This window comes from Myotis myotis, unplaced genomic scaffold (assembly GCF_014108235.1).
Source record: "Myotis myotis isolate mMyoMyo1 unplaced genomic scaffold, mMyoMyo1.p scaffold_m19_p_14, whole genome shotgun sequence".
In the NCBI taxonomy this organism is placed as follows: domain Eukaryota; kingdom Metazoa; phylum Chordata; class Mammalia; order Chiroptera; family Vespertilionidae; genus Myotis; species Myotis myotis.
Window position 1 is genome coordinate 12444625 of NW_023416318.1, and position 22515 is coordinate 12467139.

Below are 22515 nucleotides of genomic sequence, written 5' to 3' on the forward strand. Positions count from 1 at the left end.
ACTCAGCCAGAAGCCAGGCTCATGGCTGGTGGAGCGTCTCCTGCCTCCGCAGCAGCACTAAGGAAGGAGCAGAGAGCCCAGTGGTAAGGAGCAGAGAGCAGGAGGGCTGTAAGGAGTGAGGGTCCCAGACTGCAAGAGGGATGTCTGACTGCTGGCTTAGGCCCAATCCCCATGGAGAGCGGGCCTAAGCCGCAGGCGTACATCCCCCGAGGGGTCCCGTACTGCAAAAGGGCACAGGCTGGGCTGAGGACACTCCCCTGTCCCCCCCACCCCACCCCCAGTGCACAAATTTCATGCACCAGGCCTCTAGCATTATTATAAATTTATATATAGTAACAATGCTCTATTCCATCTTTGTCTTTAGAGACAATATTTATAAATTACCTACTATAGCAATGATAAATTAATCAAATTGCATCTCCTGTCCTCTCCATCACCCAATATTAGACAATATTATCTTCCTTAATATTTACTCCTGTACTGTTTGTTTATAATTTGCCAATTTTAAATAATATCTGTCAACACTATTTGTTCTATAACATGGCAATCATTGTCTTATTTTGTATCACATCACCTTTTTTTCTTCTCCATCTAATTTTTGTCAGTTTTATCATTTCTACATTTTCAGTATATATATTAATATTCCATCCTATTACCCTAACCCTTCCATTTATTTTGATTTTAGGTCTAAGATAAAACGTGATCACAACTAGTCCCCTTGTTGTGGTTTTCCCAGTTATCTCCTAGTTGGTTGAAGTTCATTCCCCAGAAGCTCCTCAGGATGGGCTCATGGGAATCACATTACCTGTTCCTGAATATGCATGCCTGGGTGTTCATAGCCTTTGTGCTTAAAAGGCAATGTGGCTGAATACAAATCCTCAGTCACCCTTTCTTTACTCAATGATCAGTGGATGTTGCTTTATTATCCTTGGGTATTAAATGTTGTGGAGAAATTAAAGCCACCTTGATTTATTTCTTATTTTAAATGACAATATTTTTTAAAGAAAATGTGTACAAGACCTCACCAAAACATTCTTTATCTCTAAAGTCCAATAGCATATCTAGGATTTGTCTCAGGATTGATCAATCTGGGTCAATTTTTCCTGACACAAAGTGGACTTTCTAATATGTATATTCAAGTATTCTTTTATCTCAAATTTTATTAAAGTGTTGTGTTCATTTGTTTTATTTCATTGTTTTGTTTGTCTTCCTCTGAAACTCCAATTATGCAAATGTTGGATCTCCTTTCCCAGTGTCTATATGTCATTTTTTCTTTTTTCTTTTTATAACTCTTTCTTTATTTCCATTTCCTTGTGCTTACTTTCACCATTTCTGTCCTCTATGCCCCTTACCATGTTTTCCAAAGTGGACATTCTGCCTTGGGCTCCTTCGTGTTTCCTTCCCTTCCTTTCCTGAATCTTATCAGCTCATATTTCATCTCTTCTCATCTCGATACCTTGAGTTTTTTTCATTTCTGCTTTGTATTCTGACTACCCATTTCTAAGAAGTTTATAGCAAAATATGTCATCTTGTCTGCTCCTTGGCAAACTTTTTCTGATGGGTACATATCTTCTTTTGGTTAAGTTATGATTTAAATCTTCTCTTCCTTTTTTCATAGCATTTTAAAATTAATGCTGTGTTATTTCTTTTATTATTACTTGTCACTAAATGTGTTGGATTTTCCTAGATGAATTATTTCTTTTGTTTCACCACAGATGCAGACAGCTTCCTGCAAATACGGCCCATCTGTGTGATTCTTGTGTAGCTCTACCTTCTCAGCTTCTGTGAACCAAGCAGGCTCTATGAGGCTTTTGTAACCAGCCTGAGCCTGTCTTCCAAGTTCCCATATCCATTGTGGTGAACAAGGGATATAACTTTTATATTTTATGGTTAAACCTCAATTTCAGGAACTATATTTTTTAACTATTTGTTATGAAATTTTCAAGCACACACAATAGTAAAGAGAAGAGATAATAAGCCCCCATGTACTTATAACCTGTTTCAAATAGTTATCAGCATTCTTTTATTAGGAAGTCAGGGTTTCCTGGGATCTGCTACCACTATGACCTTTCATCATTTCCATGCATCGTCTCTTAATTTACTGCCGAGTGGCTTCTACCCAATCTCAGTTGCCTTTGGACAACCCTTACATGTATTTTGGAGTCTGCAAATTTTATTTGTTTCCAACTTTTACTGAAAATGGAGTTTGTGGGTTTGAATGATTTCCAGAAGAAAGGGGGAAAAATGCTGACGTATGCAGCCATGTTCATACTGGAAGTTCCAATAAAATACTTTTTAAATTTCCAAGTGGTTGGTCTTTTTGTTTAAACTTTTGTTATTAATTTCTCGTCTTATTACATTTTAATCTGTCTTGTATGATTTCTGCTTTTGGTAACATATTACTAAACTAATATATGATCAAATTTTGTAAGTGTTCTCTGAGCATTAGGAAAAAATGTATTCTCTTTTTAAATTATTTTTATTCTCTATTATAAAGCTACTTTTAACATAGCTTAAACACATTTACTTTTTTATTCATATCTTTTATTGCTTTATTTATTTCCTGCTTCATCTGTCTAGGAGAGAGGTACATTAAAATCCCCACTGCAATTTTAATTTAGTTTATATATTCCTATCATTTTTGCTTTAAGTATTTCTAAGATTTATTGTTCTATGCAAACATATTTGGGAATGTCTTTCATTCAGATGTACATGTTTTATTTCTATAAAATACTCCATTTTGTTTCCTTTGCTTTTCACTTTAAATTCTATCCCTTTCTCTTTTGTTCGCACTGATCTTATTTTGTTTGCCAAAATATTTACTTTTCACCATTCTAAGTTTCACTGCTTTAGACATGTCTTTGAATGATAGTACATGTCTTTGACTTCTGGTATATTCTAAGAATTCTTATCACTTAATAGATATGTTTAATTTATTTTTATGTATTAGGAAAATGAATATATTTTATTCTTTTTCTATTGTGTTTTCCTATGATAACTGGGATTTTTTTTTTTATGCTTTCTTGCTGTATCTTTTGTTCTCTATCTTTTGCTATTGAGACTATGAGTTGTTGGTTTTCCCCCATGCTAATGATTACCAAAATGTATTTTTCTTTTTACCCACTGTGTATCCATCCTCTCCATTGCTGCAGGCTATTTTTCAGTCTCATGTTGGTGGTGGTGGTTTTCTTCTATTTACTTATCCTTAAAGGACCAGTGTTCTTTCACATCTGTTTCTCCCCCCCGGTAACATGTTGGGTGCATGCTTTCAGAGAGCCCATTTTCTCTTGGATGCTGTCAGAGACCTCAGAGAGGTCCAGCTGGAGGGCTGGTGCCAATTCAGCATCCGGCGTCTGAGGGAGCAGCAAGCGAGGGCAACACAATGGGCCGCCCTGGCAGGAGCTCTCATTCTTACTTGGTTTTTCTCATTTCTTGACAAGGCTACAGTAAAAACATGCCAGACCTAACGTGTTGAACCTTTTTCCTGGTACACAAATAGTTCTGTCTCTTTGCCCAGCCTCGCATACCCAACCACCGAGTCAATGAAGAGCTGCTGCCTGAGCCTCATCTCTGTGCATCCAGGTCTCCAGACACAAATCGCCCATAAGCTTCCAACCTATCAGACAATTCTTGACGTCTTGTGAAATCGCCCTCCAGAGTACACCCCAAAGGCTTTCAGCCAGAAGAGCTGCCTGGACGCCCCAGCCACTCACCCGGCCAACTAGCCTCAAGTCCCAGTCATCAAGACCCTTTAGGGTGCTCCATGGGCCACTCCCATGTGTCTGACAGCCTTTGCAGTCCTTCTATAAATATGGTGACCAGATATAGCAAGTGGACATATAGGACACCCAGTTAAATTTGTATTTCAAATAAATAAAAAATAATTGCCAGATAAGTATGTCTCATGAAACATTTGAAGCATGCTAACCTGAAATTCTGTTTCTGGCACCCTCTCCAGGACCCCACACAGCTCCTTTGGGAAGTGATTTTGAATCACCTCTGGTTATCTTTTTCGAAAGTAGCCTGTTTCTTTAAAGCGTCATTGTATTTGTTGAATTTCCTCAAAATACCAGGATTTCTCTGACTCATCCTTGGCTTTTTGTTTGTTTGTTTGGGTGGGTGGGCTTCTTTTCTTCTTTCCACAGAAAGAGAGTTTACCTTATTTTTATATTTACTGGGTAATTTCTGTCCTAATTGTAGGTGTAGGTTAATCACAGCAACATTCTTAAGCTGACTTTCTTTTTTCCTTTGACACAAAATTTTATTATAGAAAAATTCAAATGTCTTCAATAGATACAGAATAGTATAACAAATCCCTAAGTACCTATCTCTAAGCTTTAACAATTTTCAACATTTTGCAATCTCAATAATTTTTAATATTTTGAAAATCTATCAGAGGACCACCTATACCATCCATCTTCCCCCTTACTATTATTTTTTCTTGAGCATCTTAAAACAAAGCTCAAACATCGTTTCACCCATAAACACTTCAGTACTTTCTAGCATTCTTCTACAAACACTTCCTGGGTCATCCCAGCCCACAGTGACTTCTTGCTCTAAATCTGTCGTGACCTTTCTTACCTCAATTAGTTCATCCAGATTCTTCAGCCTTCAGGTACCAAACGAGGAGACAAACATAAATACACATATATTCTCTTTCTGTTGTGTCTCCCGTGCCCATCACATGTGCCCGTGGCTACCAGACGGAAGAGAACCTTAGCGAGGCCTCACCTTTAGAGTGTCGAAGTCCTTCTCCAAGTAGGAGCCACACTTTTCCCTCTCCCCGATCGAGGCATAGAATTTGCTCCACCAATCGATGAACTCCTCCTCCTGAGCAGAGAGAAAGACACCCATCATTTCAGAAACAGAACTTGCCAAGCAAGGTCCTTCTGGACTGAACTGCTGGCAATGTCTACAGGTTGGCCTGGACTTCAAAGCACCCCTGTTGGGGTGAGTTTAGGGGAGCAGAGAGCTGGAACTTCCTGACCCTCCGGGGGGCGGGGGGGGCCAAGACTGCACAGACTGGAAAAAAAAGGGTTTGAATACCTGCTTGGTGCATGAAGAGGCAGAAGCTCTAGCCTGGGCCCTGACCCCCATTCATTGTGTGGATCTGTTAAGCTCTCGGGTCTCCCTTTTCCTTCTGGGAAGTGGGCATAAATCCCCTGAGGCTAAAATGTGACGGAACATAGGGTAACTCTTTGGGGGAAATGTCAATAATGTCTAATTTATAAATATAATGCAGTAGACCCAGGGTAACTCAGACCCCCCAAAGAGCTATCCTGCACCCGCCCCCCACCCCAGCAAAAAAAAAGAAAGCATTCAATACCAGAACTCGGCCTCCCCCAAGGTCAAATCAAGGTCAAATCCTTGAAAATCAACAAATACTAAGTGTCCTTTGTTCAAAAAACATTATGCTACCTGAGAGAAATTAGGTGAGAAGAAAGGAAGGCTGTGACAACCCACTCTCTGCCCTGTCCCTCCTCCATGTACTCACACTTGTAGGGAAAGGTAGACAAGCCTGTTATGTATGGTACACACAGGTCTCTCCACTTTTAACTCCTCCTGCACATGCTGTGCCTACACGACCTTTTACCTCTTGTAGGTGGGATCGTCACTCTTCCCCAGGCCTCCGCACAAAATCTCCAGGGGCCAGGCACTTGGTCTGTGCCTGTGACTACCATTAGAGCTCACCATTTCAGTGGGAAGGGCCAAGGACAAGGTGTAAGGATAGCCCATCTGGGACTCACTTTCCTCCTCCATATGAGGGGGTGAGTCAGGAGATCTCCCAGGACCCCCCTCTGATTCTATAAAACGAACTGAATGTCTACCATCGAGTGTCTGGAAATGTTACGGGCTCCCTTTAAACCAGTGCTCAGTCCTTTGAGTTCTGGCATATTAAGGGTGAGCACAAGCTGAAGAAAGGCTGCCGGAACCTGAACGGGCACAATGGGGAAAGGGTGGAATGAGGCTCTCAGCATCTCACCCATCCTCAACGTATAGCCCTAACACCCTCTGTGTGGCCAGAATGCAGTTCCCAGACACACGGCACAGAGAGCGGGTGTCGGAGCGAGGATGGGTCTGCAGAGAGCCGCTATTTGAACAACTTACCAGAAGGAGCTTCTGTAGCCAGAAGAGAGGAAAAGAGGGTCAGATGTGTTAAGACATAAAGTAGCAGAGCTTTCTCACTTGTAACCACTCTTGAAAAAGCTGGCATAGGGCAAGACAGACCTTAGCCCTGATGTTTTAAGTTCAATTTAAAGAAAAAGATACTATGGATATATAAACGTATACAGACAGACATGTCAAACTCAAACATCACCAACACATGGAAGACTATATTTAAATAGACATGCCCAAGGGATATATATGCCAAAATACACATATACAACCCCCCAAATACACACGTACACATATGTAGAAATGGTTAGAATGGAATTTCATTTAGCTTTTTGATTCCTCCTCAGTATTTATTTTCTTCTCCAGCCCAGATACTTAAAGATTTGGGTGGATGACTCAGGCTCAGAGTCAGGCATAAATAGGCAACAACCAGTGTGTTTTGTATGAAGAAATGACATTAACACAACAGTTACAGAAAAGTTATTGCATTTCCCTCAGTCTTGAAAAATCAAGTAAATTTTTAAAAAGAATATGGAGACGGAGAATATGAATGATACCATTAAGAGTATCAATTAAATAGACAAACATTATGTAATCCAAACACAGAAAATATACCTTCTTGTCCAGCATCGTTGGAGCACTTAGAAAAATTAAAAGCCACAAAGCGAATTTCAATAAAGTCCAAACATGCACCATTATCACACTCTCTAACCATAATGCAATAAAACTGGAAACTAATGAGAAATTTAAAATTAAAAATCCCAAACTTTTATAAATTTAAAGGCATACTCTTAAAACCCTTCTAAGTCAAAGAGAAAACCACAACTAAAATCAGATACATAGAAAATATCAACAGTGAGAGGACTATGTTCCCAAATTTGTGAGTGGTAGCCAAGTATGAACTCAAAGGAAAATTCAGTCTTAAATGTTTTCGCTTTTGTACAGAAGGAATGAAAATAAATTATCTGATAACTCACAAAATTAGAAAGAGAAAAGAAGGAACACCAAAAAATGAAAGTGACAAGTAGAAATTAATATAGTAGAAAGAAAAGGGGTATTACAATTAATAATTAAACCCCAGAGAAAACTTTTAAAAGATCAATAAAATAAGCATTTATTAAGTCTAGTATTAAAAAAATGGGTATACCATTAGAAATCAAGAAGATAAAATAAGAAGATATTATGAGGAGAATAGACACATTAAGAGATTTACCATACCCAAATCAATGAAAAAACCTTAGAAAATCTAGATGAAGTGGATGATTTTCTAGAAAAAATATAAATTGCTAAAATGGATTCAAAAGTAATAGAAACCATGAAGAAATCAGTAACCCTGGAGGTGAAAGAGATCTCAAAACACTACTTAAAAAACAAACAAACAAAAAAACACCAAGCCAAGATGGTTTCTTCAGGGGGAAATCCTATCAGTCTTAATAAATCATTCTTTGTTCCATAGCATAGAAACAAGATGAAGTTTCCCCATTCATTTTTGAGAGAGAGAGAGAGAGAGAGAGAGAGAGAGAGAGAGAGAGAGAGAGAGAGAGATCCTATTCCTAAATGAAGATGTAAAGATCTTAAATAAAATACTAACAAAGAGATTACTGCAGTAACTCTGACATGGTCAAGCTGAACTATTCCAGAATGTAGGGGTGCTTCAATATCACTGAGTAAGGAGAGAAAACCCACCTGATCATCTATAACGGAAATTTGGCAACTGTGGCCCACTAGCCGGACACCTGGTTTTATAATTCAAATATTACCTATGGCTTAAAATATTTACTATCTGTCCATTTAAGAAAAAGTTCATCAACCCCTAATTCATAACATGCAAAAAAGAAGCAGGGGTGATAAAATGTTTCAGTTATTCCTAAATGAAACTCTCAGTGAATTAAGAATTAAAGGAAGCTTTTTTAGCATAAGAATATCTTAAAGCAGCGGTTCTCAACCTGTGGGTCGTGACCCCTTTGGGGGTCGAATGACCCTTTCACAGGGGTTGCCTAAGACCATCGGAAAACACATATATAATTACTTATTGTTTTTGTGATTAATCACTATGCTTTAATTATGTTCAATTTGTAGCAATGAAATTGGGGGTCACCACAACATGAGGAACTGTATTAAAGGGTCGCGGCATTAGGAAGGTTGAGAACCACTGTTTAAAGGACTAGCCAGCATTGTGCTTAATAGCATCAGGCATTCTCCCTTCTGGGTTTATGGACATGAGGCTGCCTCTGCCAATAATTTTCACGTGCTATGGCTATACAGAGTCAGAGTAGTTGAGAGGTAGGACTTGGGAGCCAGACTAGCAGGGTTCAAATCCTGCCACTCCTTTCTGTGTGACCCTGCACAACTACTTAACTCCTCTCTGCCTCAGTTAGCTTACCTGTGAAATAGAAAAATAATAGCACAAATTTGATAAATTTGGGTGATCCTTGGCTTTTAGGTTTCCAAGAGAAAATGCTTGTCCACACAAAAACTTGCTGTTCATAGCAGCACTATTAGAAATTGCCAAAAAGTAGAACCAGTCCATCAGCTGATAAATAAAGAAAATAATATATCCATACAATGGCATATTATTTGATAATAAAAAACAATGAAGAACTGATGCATGCTACAACATGGATGAACCGTGAAAACATTATGCTAAATAAAAGAAGTTAATCACAAAAGACCACATATTGTATGATTCCATTTATATGAAATGTCCAGAGTAGGCAAAGCTATTGAAACAAAAAGATTATTAGACATCCTGCCTTCCTTCTTATTACTGTGGGTGCTCTACTTGCACCCCAACCCAAAGCCAACCCTGCACCGATGTCCTGGGTTGCATGCTTTCTGGTCTCCTCGAGGACACTACTCCATGATGCTTCTCAGCCTCTTCTGCATCATCAGACTTCCCTCTCTACCAGATCATTCCCATCAGCATTCAATCATGTGACACTAGTTCTCCACTATTTAAAAAAAAAAAAATCTTTGACCACACTTTCTCTTTTGGCCCCTACTTCATTTCTTTCTTCCTTTTACAGAAAAACTTCTAGAAAGAATTGCCTACACTTGTCTCTAATTCTTGCTTTCCATTCTCTCTGCTCTACCAAAACATGTTTGTCAAGGTCACAAACGCTGGGGCCTCATAATCAATCTAGTAGCTGTGTTTGATATAGGCAGTCACTCCCCTTGCCTTGGAGAGCACAGTGACCCTCCCATCTCACTGGCCATGCCTTCAAAGTCTTTGCTAATTCCTCCTTGTCACTCACCCTCTGATCATCTGAGTGTCTCGATGCTCCTCCCTGATCAGACCTCTAGTCCTCCCCATCCACTTTCACTCCCTTGGGGTTCTCCTCAGGTCTTACATATTCAAATAACACATACATTGACATACATTGACAAACCCCAGCCTGGATGACTCCTCTGAACTCCAGCTGCCTAGTTCACCTATATCCTACAGTAGGTATCCCACTGGACAGCCACTAAATTCCTCAAATGTACCATGTCCAGAATCCAATCTCAGATCATCCCCCACCCACCTGCTCCTTCCACAGTCTTCCTCTTGTAAATAGATGCCAACTTCTTCCTTCCAGATGTTCAAGCCAAAAACAAAGCAGTCACCTTGGACTCCTGTTCCTCCTGCTCCACATTCAATCCATCAGCAAATCCTACTGGCGTCATCTTCAGTACAGATTCAGAATCAGGTCACTTGTCCTCTAGTTCCCCATCATCTGGATTACTGCATCAGTCTTCTAACTGGCTTCCTTGCTTTTACCTTAGCTGCCAGATCTATCTCAACACAATAGCCACACACATTGGAACACGTCACCTCTCTGTACGAATCCCTCCAATGATTTGCCAACTCCCTCAGAATAAAGCTAAAGCCATTACAAGTCCATCATGATGAGGCTTTCACTCCTCCCTGATCTCATGTCCTCGAATTTTCTTCCTTACTCACGCTGCTCCAGCCACAGTGGCCTTCCCTGTCCTTCAACATTCCAGCACCTGCATGCCCTTCCCATGGCAGGAAGTCTATTTGCATGCTAGATGCATAAGTGACCTCTTCACCTCCTCCAGGTCTTGACTTAATTGTAATCTGTTTTACCCTCCTACTCACCATATTTTAAATCACAACCCCCTCCCAGCAAGTCTTATTCCCCTTTCCTTGCTTTTTCTCCTCACCAACCAACATCATCTGACATTGCATATATTTTACTTAGGTTTTTGTTTATTGTGTCTCCTTCCCCATAGGGCAGAGATTTTTATCTTTTAACACTATGTCCCCAGGACGTAGAACACTGCCTGGCACATATTTGAAGCTCAGTAAATAGCTGATGGATATATGAATGCCTAATTAGCAGGGGGATGGGTGATCCTTGGCTTCTAGATTTCCAAAAGCAGATGACATGCCATTAAAATAATAGGTTTAAAAGGATGTTTGGTCCAGCCAGTTTTCCCACCAGAAACGGGCGAGATGAAAATGTAGAGGGGGGAAAAGAAGCAAGAACTAGAGATTTGTGATGGTGTCTGATAAGGCACCCCCATACCCTCCCCCTTTAGGTTAGCCCAAAGCTATATATGGAAAATATTCCTCCATAAATTTGGGGATCTGGTAAACAAAAGCCACCAAGAAGTTGCCAGAGGAATTAGGGCATGGAGCATTTGGCAGAAGATGGCTGCCTTTGTCATTTCCTGTGGATCCCAGAGTTCATGGGAGAGTTGCCAAATTGTACCATGCTCTCCAGAAGGGCTTAAAAGTGAGGCAAGAGAGAGAGAGAACAAGGGAACCTGAAAAGGTCTTATGGCCAATATGACAAGACTGTGTGGTCTATGTGCTCAGACATCGGTGGAAATCAGGTAGATCAGTGACGGCAAACCTATGACACGCGTGTCAGAGGTGACACGTGAACTCATTTTTTTGGTTGATTTTTCTTTGTTAAATGGCATTTAAATATATAAAATAAATATCAAAAATATAAGTCTTTGTTTTACTATGGTTGCAAATATCAAAAAATTTCTATATGTGACATGGCACCAGAGTTAAGTTGGGGTTTTTCAAAATGCTGACACGCCGAGCTCAAAAGGTTCGCCATCACTGAGATAGATCCAGAAAGGACACCTGCTGGTGACCAGGAGTCCCTCCCTGTGGAAGTCATGACATGATGGAAGCCCAATACAGAATTTAGCTGCCCCCCAAGGAGAAGACAAGGAGTAAAAGCCCAAAACTGACTAAGCTTAAATCTTTATTGTTGCAGAATACTGGGACTTTTCTGCTATCAGGGAAAATGTGAACTCAACAGAGAGATTAAATTGAATTATTAAAAAAATAAGGTTTTAGCACACTCACAGGTGTGACTTGAAAATATCATTCCCGCCCTAGCTGGTTTGGCTCACGTGATAGAGCATTGGCCTGCAATTGAAGGGTCCTGGGATTGATTCCAATCCAGGGCACATGCTGGGGTTGGGGGCTCGATCTCCAGTAGGGGGCATGCAGGAGGCAGCCAATCAATGATTCTCTCTCATCATTGATGTTTCTATCTCTCTCTCCCTCTCCCTTCCTCTCTGAAATCAATAAAAAATATTTAAAAAGAAAAAGAAAATACCATTCTTGCCCTGGCCGGTTTTGCTAAGTAGTTAGAGCATCAGCCCAAGCACCAAGAGGGTCGAAGGGTCAATTCCAGGTCAAGGGCACATACCTCAGTTGCAGGTTTATTCCCCAACTTGGCCGGGGCTCATGCAGGAGGCAACCAATCAATGTTCCTCTCTCACATCAATGTTTCTCTCTCTCTCTCTCTCCCCTCCCTCCCTTCCACTCTATCTAAAAGCAATGGAAAAATATCCTCGGGTGAGGATTTTAAAAATGTAAAAAAGAAAAGAAACAATATTCCTGCTATTTCACTAATCTGCCTTCCAGTGAAATTATCTCAAGCCTGCTTCTTCCTCAGGAAGTCCAAGAATAAGTTAGTTTAGCCATAATAATGAGCCCATGGAAAGAGGACAGCCCTTCCAGGTCTTAACCCAGATGTGCCAAAGCCAACCAACCCTCTGATGTTACTGTAATCCCATAACCCAAAGCTCCAAAAGGGTCAGATGTGTTCATGACCTCATTTTACAATAACTAGGCATCCAGTCTTGGACCGTGGCAGGGGGAAGAAACAAATGCAAAAGGCTTGATTGTTGAAGTGTCATCTCGGGCTTTGGCAAGAAGTCTGATCATTAAAACTTTATTTTCCCATGTTCAAGGTTCAAGGCTCCTCATCGTTCAGGCGGCCAAGCAAAAAAAGTCTGATCAAGGCACGGACTGGCAGCCTCTCCAATTTCAACTAATAACCAACATTCAGTTCCTGAGCAACCAGAGCCATGTAACAAAGACATGCTTCTCCAACCCTGATCCAGTCTAATGGGCACTCTAATCCCTCCGAAGACCCAAATCAGCACAGCGCATTCCGAAGGTTTAATTTCCCGTTTTCATTCGGTGGGCCTAACACATTTTATGAATATGGGCAGCAAAATTGACAACAATAATCTAAGCCTGCCTTTCTGAGAAGGGAGGAAAGTGTAGGAGAGGGGTCATAGCACTTGTGATGACCACTTGAATCAAAGAGAAAAGTTCTGGGTCAAATGTATGAATCACCAAAGTTATAATGTTAAACCTTGGGTCACTACGTTGAACTATATACACCCACATCTAAAAAAGAAGTCCATTATTATTATTTTTTTAATTTTAAGCAGGCCTTCGTTGCCTATGTCAACCCAGAGATAGACATCTAGACTGTGTTGAAAGGAACTTCTCTCATAGCACAGATCATTATCATCAAGATGGTAATGACATAACAACCCAACACTGGGGTTATTGTGAGGCCCTGAGTTAATGTCTGTAAAGATATTCTGAGTCCAGTAAAGTTTACCATGATAAATGCTCTTGTTGACATTGCCAATATCATCACTTTGATCCCCAACACTGCTGCCCCAAAGCTTAACATTTGCATAACTGACATAATGGCATGATGCTTCCTCTAATTCTTTCATTAATGTCCTAAGGCTTAAGAAACTGAGCCTATTTGTTCATGTGCACACTAATACAAACAAAGAAGTAACATACAAGTACTCGTTTCTACATGTAGATCAGACAAACTCCCAGATATGCAGATACCCCAGTTTCAAAACTACCTCACCCCATGCATACTAAACCTCTTATGCCCCCCAAACCACACAAACATATGCCCACAGCCAGCTACCATGTTGATTCAGCAGAACTCTACACACCCATAACAAAAATCACTTAATTATTTCCACAAGTGGAACACTGGGCTTTCAACCTCTTGTTGACACTTTCACAGTCCTGCCCCCATGTCTGTCAAAGGGGGATCATTGCTCTGCTTACTCTTACTTCAAGCTGGACCAGCAGAGGTGGGAGGGAAGACCTTTAACCAAAATGCTGAATTGCTTCCAAAAGGCCCAGTGAATAAATGTGTCTGAAATCTAGCAAAGTCAAGCAGATGGTGAGCAGAGAAGGGTCAATTTGACTATTGGCCTGTTCCAGATGGGGGACCCAAATGGGGTGGGGAAGCCTGTGAGAAATCCCAGCTCGCTGTCTCTTTCCCAACTCAGGAGCCTAAGGTGGGCATATGGGTCCATGACCTGATCCTTGGAGGACAGCATGACCACCTACCCCCATTCAGAAAGCCCAGAAAAATGGAATCTATCCAGTAGGTTGAATGAAAAGGATCCCATCAGAGTCTTCAAACTTAGGAAGAAAGCAATGAGACATCACTAATTCAGAATCTGAGATGATTCCAATAGGGCCTGGGCCAAAGCTTACCTTACCTTCATTCTGCTTATGTAGACAATTTTGCTTAACAAGAGTTCCAACAATCTGCTTCAGAGAAAAACTCTTTTTGAAGGCCTTCCCAGAACTGCAGAAGCATTCATCAAACTATAGACACTAATCTTAACTATCTTAAATTCAATTTTAAAAATATTTTGGGGGCACCTACTGTGTGCCAAAGTCAACCGACTTCCTAGTTACAGTGTGTGTTTCCATACACAAAAAATCACATTACTTTTTAAATACTTATATTTTGAGCTTGCTGTTAATTCAGTATGGTCTCCCCACACCTCCGTGAATGTAAGAGCCGTGTTCAAGACACTGGGTGGGTTAGTAAGCTTCATTGAGCAACCTTAGGAGGACTGGTGCTCAGCAGCGAGTTCCAAGCACTGTTCTGACCCAAGATAGGGGGCAGGGGTGGGACAGGAATGGTGACGGGACCAATAGGGGTTAAAAAGGCATTAAATTAGACCTCAGAGAAAACTTCTTGGACTGTAGATTTCCAAGGAAAGCTGAGACTTCCCCTCTGGGAAGAGAAGAACCTTTTTTCTCTGGGTGGGAAGACAGGTCCCTCATGGACCAGGGGAAAGACCTCTCAGGAAGAGGGGAGCATGGCAGGGTGAAGACGGAGGCAAGGACCAATGGTTGGAGGGAACTGGGGCCTCCTCCTGCCTGATGAGGCCCTGGAGTTTGCCAGACAAGTTTCACCCCGGGCTGTCCCCCCTGCAGTGTGCATCCAGGGAGGAGGGGTGCACCCCCGAGGAGACCACAGGAATGCCAAGCAGGGGAAAGGCGCCATGAGCCAAGGGCTCCGGCAACAAGGATCCAATATCGGCGGGTGACTCCAGCCCCCGTAACAGGAGAGACCGTAAAGTATGTGCTCTGCTTCCCAACCAGCAAACACAGCAAATAACCAATTACTCCAAATAGCTAACAGATTTCGGCTCTGATTTCCCTCCCCTCGCCTCCCCTGTGCCTTCACTTGTCATTTGATGGGCGATTTGTATTTGCTCTGAGAAAATGAGCGAAGGAATGACTCACAAAGGAAGGTCCAGATCACACGCAGTGACAGGCATCAACCCTCCCTAATCAGAACTAATGGGAGTGGGGGGAGGCCAGGCTGCACTGGCAACACATCTGAACCGGAGATATTTTTAAAGAAGTACAGTTTTGTTACTTTCAAGCACATATAGTAATTTTTGCTAAACCAATATTGCCAAAAACATGTCCTTAAGAAACCCATTTTAAGAAGATACGTATCTCCCTAATTAGCACAACGGACATACACCAAAGTACAGGTAAAATCACTGACGTTATTAACCTTCAAATATTCTGCCTCAAGCTCTTGAGTTCAGAGGTGCAACCACGAGACAAACCGCCTTGGATGCCTCTGGAAATGCTTCCTCACTTAGGAGCCACACCCTGTAATTGATTCCTTTGCTCACAAAACCTTTGCTTCAAAGTCTGTGGATAAATGGTTGTCAGTACTCATGAGCTGAAATGAGGCATTCCCCCTGAAACTTGGAATTAAGGGAAATAGGTCTGTCCTTAGGGAATTAGGCCATGAAATCAATGCATCATGGTTCAAAGCAAGGAGAGGCAAAATCACCTCACGGGGAAGAGCAGCTCCTACCCTGAGCCTTAACCCTAAGTGAGTAGATTGTACTCATACATCTAGAGAAAGAATATGTTCGCGGAAAAAAAAAGGAGTGGTCAGTCCTGAAAACAGAGGGAAAGAGAAATAAGGGTTCACTGTTGAGAGACATTCACATCGGCACCTTCAGGGGAGAGGGGGCACCCGCTTAGGGACTAAACTGTCCCCACCTTTACCAGTAAAGGTAGATGTATTCACCCATCTTGGTCAGCTGCCATCAAATTTAAATCACTGAATTCTCTCTCCTCATTCTGATTCCTCACTCATTTCCAATCCCAATTTGGCTTCCCTATTGCTGAGCCTATAGAGCAGTGGTTCTCAACCTTGGCTGCACATTAGAATCACCTGGGAATCTTTTTAAAATCCTGATTTCTGGGCCTCATCCTCCGGAAATTCTGTTTCTTTGTTACTAATGTTGTGGCCCCACCCCATAACAAAGAAACAGAATTTCCGGAGGATGGGGCCCAGAAATCAGGATTTTAAAAAGATTCCCAGGTGATTCTAATGTGCAGCCAAGGTTGACAGCCACCGCTATAGAGAGACCACAGCTAGACCACTATTCAAGGTCACATCCCCTAAGCAGAAGTATCTCTCACTGTAATCTCATAAACTGGCAACCCCAGTTTGACTTAAGAAATATGTGTCCAACCCTAAGAAAACTGACCCATCGGGTTAAGGTCTGAAGCCACAAGATTAAGGATCCACTGAGCCAAGACTGTGGACATTCCCTAAAGAACACCCCTTCTGGTGGACCTGTTGGGAGACAGTCCTTTATTTAAAAGATTCCTACATTGGCCCTGGCCAGTATCTCAGTGGTTAGAGCGTCCGCTCGAGCACTGAAGGGTCATGGGTTCGATTCTTGATCAAGGGCACGTACCTGGGTTGTAGGTTCGATCCCCAGCCCAGGTTAGGGTGCGTGCAGGAGGCAGCCAATAGATGTGTCTCTCTGACATTCCTCTCTCCCTCTCTCTCTCTCTTTCTCTCTCTCTCTCTCTCTCTCTCTCTCTCTCTCTCTCTCTCTCTCTTTCTCACTGTTTCTCTATCTCTCCCCTCCTTCCATATCTCTAAAAAAAAAAAGATTCCTACATAGGAGTTGATAGGCAAGGGCTGTGGCCCTGACCTAGCTAGCCAACACCTGGTGGGCACAACAAACAGGAAACAACCTCTTTAGCCCAGGAGAAAAGCCTCTGACCCTGCTTTCCTTCCTACGTCTCCACCCTGCTGGAGTCCTAACTGGCCAAGCAAAAATACAGTAACCTTTGGCTGAGTCCTTCCTTTTATCTAAGCTGGAGATTAGAGGGAGCCCATGCACTAGTGGGCATAAGCCATCTGAGCTCCCAGGACTTGACAAGCAAGGACTTCCCTCTGTAAGAATAGACAGAAAGAAGAGATTCTGGTTCAAAACAAGAGGATCAGTATGAGGATTAAGACAAGTGGTTTGTTAAAGAACTGAGTAAATTAACAGAAGAAAACAAATGACTCATTTATATTCACAGGAAGTCTGAAGAGGATACCACAGACACGAAGTCAGTTTGCAGTCCTGAAGGAAATATAACCGGCATCATCCACCAATTTAACTTCAGTCATCTACCAATTTACAATCTTGTGTTTTACCTTTATAAACTACGTTTTTGAAGCATTACCTTTTAAGTAATCCATTTTTCTAGTAAATAGTAACCCACGGTTATTATTTCTTTTCCTATGTCAGACTTCCTCATAGTAACATCTTTTTTCTTCATAAAGTAGAGCCTACAGGAATTCCTTTAATTGGGTTAAGCTCATTGTAAAATTTCTCCATTTAAAATTATTGTTTGGAAATGTTTTTATTTCACCCTTAGCTTGGAAATACAAGCTTCACTGACACCTATTTTCTGTCAGCACTTGGAAGACATGATTTCACTATCTCTGGCCTCTGTCATGCTCTCGTCCTCCGAAATCTGAGAGCTGGTGTTTGTTTTTCTTTTATTCGTTCTGGATAGTTCTCAATCTTTTCAAATATTATATATTCCCCATTTACTCTATCAACAGATACAAAAGAACATTTAATAAAAGTTAATAAAAGTTCATGATAAAAATTCTTTGCTAACTAGTAATCGTTTCTCATTGATGAAACATAAAAATATGCACTTTTAAATTAGGACCAGATAAGAAAACTCTCTATTATCAGTTACTTGGAATATTAAACTGAAGGTCCTCACCAGTACAATAAGACAAGAAAAATAAGCAATAAAAAAGAAAAAGAAATAAAAAGTACACAGGAGAATCAAATCTGTGATTAATCACAAATTATATGAGTTGCTACACAGAAAACCCAGAAGAATCCTCAAATCAGTAGAATTAACAGGGGAGTTCCATAAAGTTTCTGAATATAACACCAGCATATGAGAATTCATTTCATTTATATACAAGCCCAAAAAATAATCAGAAATGTATCTCAAAAAGCCCAAGTAAAAATAACAATAAAGCATAAACTAGCTAGAACTAAATCTAACAAAAACAGTCCCAGACATTAAAGATGATCTAAATAAATGGAGAGACATTAAATATATCATGTTCATTGTTAAAATATTATAAAAATGTCAGCTCTCCACAAATTTATCCAGAAATCTACTGTAACTCACTCACAAATCACAACAGTTTTTTCAAAGAAGTAGGTGAGCTGATTTCAAAATTGAGGTAAAAAAGCAAAGGACAATAACAGTAACACTCCTGAAAATGAACAGGTGCAATATTTCCTTTACCAGATGTCACGGTTTATGATAAAGCTGTAATAAATAAGACAGTGGAGTGTTAGTACCAGGAAAGACAAATGGACCAGTGGAACAAACCAGAGAGCCCACAAACAGTCTCACACTTAAATGGAAACCTGATACCGGGCACAGCTATCATTTATAGATCAATGAGACCAGACAGGTCATTCTGTAATGATATGAATTCACTGGTTACCTATGTGGGAAAAAATAAAAATCTAATCTCTACTTCACACTTCACACACACACACAATTCAGAGGGATTAAGGACTTAAGTATGGAAAGCAAAACTCTAGAATTCTTAGAAGAAAATGTGCATAAATTTGTCTTTTTAAAACAATTGTTGAAGCAAGAGAGAGATATAAAGTGATAGCCCAAGATATCATATATATATATATGGAATTTCATAGGAAGAGAGCTTAAAAATGACTTAAGTCTACAAATTAAAGAAATTAGCCTCGTAGAATTTTCAAACAGCTGGTTCTTCAGATAAAAAACAACTATAAAGTAGATGAAGTGCTATTAAGTCTAGTAAGAAAGATAAAAACACAAATCTACAAAATTAGGAAGGAGGGGAAAAACAGAACATATACTAAAGTCCTTCTTTTATTGTTATCATATGTATTAATAGGCCATATCGGGGAACTTCTAAGCCACCAAATTGACTAAAAAGTAGAAAGTGATCAAAGAATCCCCTTCCCGACAGGGGCTGGGCCCAATTTTACCAAGGAGTGCAGAGCTGATGCATCTTACACAATTACACAAGCTACGCATTCCTGCGATCGACTCATATAATTTGTGATTAATCTCAGATTAGATTCTTCTGTGTACTTTTTATTTTTTTATTTTTTATTGTTTATTTTTCTTATCTTATTGATGCATCTTATACAATTACATAAGATATAATTCAGAACTCACATAATATAACGCCATTTTCCAGAAAAGATAATGGGTACCCTATTTACCAGCTAAACCATAAACACAATTCACCTGGTCACCACCTTTATTTATATATATTTTATTGACTTCAGAGAGGAAGATTTCAGTTGCAGTAACTATAATACCAAAACCAACTGACCAGTTTGGGTTTACTCCGGGAATAATGCCCCACACCAGGGATTGAGCCCACAACCCGGGCATATGCCCTGACTGGGAATCAAACTGTGACCTCCTGGTTCATAGGTCAACATTCAACTACTGTGCCATGCTGGCTGGGCTGGCCAACACCTTTTAAATTACATAACTGTTAATCATTTTTTTAAATTTAGGTCGATTTATATCATTACATATTTTGTACACAAGCAAGACTATTAAAATATTTATATCATGTAATTTCCAACTTGCATAATTCAAATTCATAGTGGCACAAATGTATTTTCAACCCTTTAAGAAATAATCATTGTAATGCCATAGAGACTGTTCAAGATCACAGAAAATGAGAGTCTACCACAAAAAAAATATTTTATGAAACTATTATAACCCTGATATCAAAACCTAGAAAAATAAACTAAACATAAGCCTTATTAATAGAGATACAAAAATCCTAAATAAGTAATAGCAAATCTAACTCAGTGATACCTTTTAGAAATTCTACTCACAAACTTCCTTTTAATAAATCAATAAACACTATCCATTCTCTCAACTAACATTCTACTGACTGGTCCAGAGCCAGCTGAAAACCTGCGGCTCATCTAGAATGTCCACTGCAGCTCAAAGCAGAGGCGCTGTATGTTGACCAAGAGTCAACTGTACTTGTTCTTAAACCAGTTTATGCCAGTTGTACTAATATGGTAATTAGATCAATGCGTAAGTATTACAAAAACATATAAAATTTGAATTTAAAAAGAAAGGACATATATCTATGAAAACTAATTTAATGCGGGGTGTTTTGTTTTGTTTTTAATGACGAAAGTTAAAGATAAGTGGGACTTTTAAAAGGTGGGAGGAGGGTATCTTAAACTTTAAAAGTACCCCATACAAATTTTTTGCAGGTATTCTTAAGATCTCATCAAACTTCAATAAACCTAAAGGGAAAATAATAGGTGATGCACTTCAGATGTGGTTTATACCCGAAGAATGACCACACTCAAATAGCAAATCCAAATTCAAAGAGGCCTTGGCACATCCAAATAATTGACAAATGAAAATACATGGATACAGTTAGAAATTAAATGTTTATGGTACATATGTATGATTTTTAATGAGTCCTTATTGAATCAACTTTTTCAATTAGCCAATCACCTACCTTCCTTGGTCAATTAGATAAGAGGATTTTAGCTGCAGTAAGTATAATACCAAGACCAACTGACCGGATTGGGTTTACCACAGGAATGCAGGACAATTATACATTACATCAACAGAACAATGGGAAGCAACATGACCAACTTGATAAATGCCAAACAGCATTGGGTAACATTAAACTTCTGTACCTAATTTTAAACTATTAGTGAACTAATAATAAAGGGTACAACTTAACAAAATCAAGAATATCTATCTGAAACTACCAATCATTATCATAATTAATGGAAAAATGGTAGAGGCCTTCTCATTAGAATCAGTAACTAAATATGTTTGCTCACTAGCATCTCAATTAGCAAATGTTATTTTGGAAAAAGAAATAAAGTATAAATTAGAAAAAAGGTAGCATTTATTATTGTTTGAAGAAAACAATCTCACCTACCCGAAAAACCCAACAGAATCAATTAACAACTGTCAGAACTAATGAAGAAGCTTAATAAAGATTATACTTCAAAGTAAACAAATAAAAATATTGTTTTCCTATATTCCAGAAATAACCAGTTAGACAAAGTCATAAAAAAAAAAAGATATTCCACTTAGAAACAAAGGCTAAAAAATACATAGGAATAAACATAATTAAAAAAATGGGCTGGACCTATATAAAGTAAATTTAAAAATAACCCATCTAAATAAAATAAAATAATAATAGAAATTAGGGAAAAAATGTCCAATGATAGGGCAATAGTTAAAACTTTATGGGTGTTTATATAATGAAATGACATGCTGCCATATTTTAAAAGAATATAGATATGGGAAAACATTCACAATATACTTTTAAGTAAAAGAAAATGCAGATTATTAAAAAGTATAATATGATTCCATTTTGTAAAAAAAATAAAATATGTGCATAAAAGATACCTAAAAATATAGGCACATTATAACCTTAACGGTGTTTGTCTCCAAACTGGTAGGAATACAAGTGGCTTCAACTTTCTGCCTGACACTTATTTGTGTAGTCTAGGGTCTCTACAATGGATAAATCAGAAAAAAATCTCAAATATAGATCGCCTTCTCCTAAAAGCCCACAAAACACCCACTACAGCAGTGCCTCCCGTGGCACCATGAATGGAACTGAACTTTTGGCAGGTCCTGTCTCTTCTGCGCCCCCTGCAGCTCAGGGACTCCCCCTTGGCCCTCAGCTTGGGATTTCGTGAGTGTATGTGGAAGGCCAGACACCAAAGTCCTCTTCCTGGAAGGATCCCCAACCCCCCAAGATGACAGGTAGGAAAGAAGTGGCCCTGCTGGGACCTGCTGGAGCAGGCCGTGGGCGCCCGCAGGCCTCTCAGAAGAGGCTGCTGGGAACGGCCTGGGTTCCTCAGTCACACATACCCTTCATGCCTCTGGGAAGACAGAGAAAGTCAGCCTGCCGCTGCCCACAGAGGCTTCTCGTGTCCCATGTCCCAGCAGTCAGGGTCTAATCTAGAGACTTCCCTGTTTCCACTGGCTCATGCAACCTCAACCACACCACACCCCCAGTCCTCATGCAGTTAAATGGAATTAAGAAAAATCCCAGCATGCACTGAGAGATAACTCAGGGATGTCTGTTTCTGTGAGTCTTCCTTTAGCTTTCTCCCCACCTGCTCCAGCATGGCACAGGGCAGATAACTGTTTTTTTGCGGGGGCTCAGGAAATACTTCCTTTCTTCCCCTCCACTCCCCCTTCCTCATCCCGTCCCCATTCCCAGCCCCCCAGGGAAATCAGGAACCCACAAATAGGTAAATAATACATACATGAGGACTGGATGGAGAAGATGCCATGTTAGTGGGGGCCGAACCCGACAGACCGTCTGCAAGCTACAAATTAAACACGCTGGTTAGCAACACGATTAGACAAACCACTTCGGGAAAGGCCGAGAGCCCGGAGGAAGCACTGTCCTCTACCAG

General features: G+C 40.1%; 1 protein-coding gene across 20 annotated transcripts in view; it reads right to left on the minus strand.

The window, feature by feature from the left end:
- DYSF (dysferlin) overlaps positions 1-22515 on the minus strand; it is a 198668-nt gene that overhangs the window by 25535 nt on the left and 150618 nt on the right. For 11 of the 20 annotated variants that reach the window (XM_036334154.1, XM_036334149.1, XM_036334146.1 and 8 more), the window contains 2 exons: positions 22363-22425; positions 4732-4830 (listed from right to left, as the gene is read on the minus strand). In XM_036334154.1, coding sequence (XP_036190047.1) covers positions 4732-4830; positions 22363-22425 — 162 coding nt within the window. The remainder of the gene's footprint in view (positions 1-4731; positions 4831-22362; positions 22426-22515) is intronic. The other 9 variants (XM_036334150.1, XM_036334155.1, XM_036334167.1 and 6 more) reach the window with 1 other exon arrangement.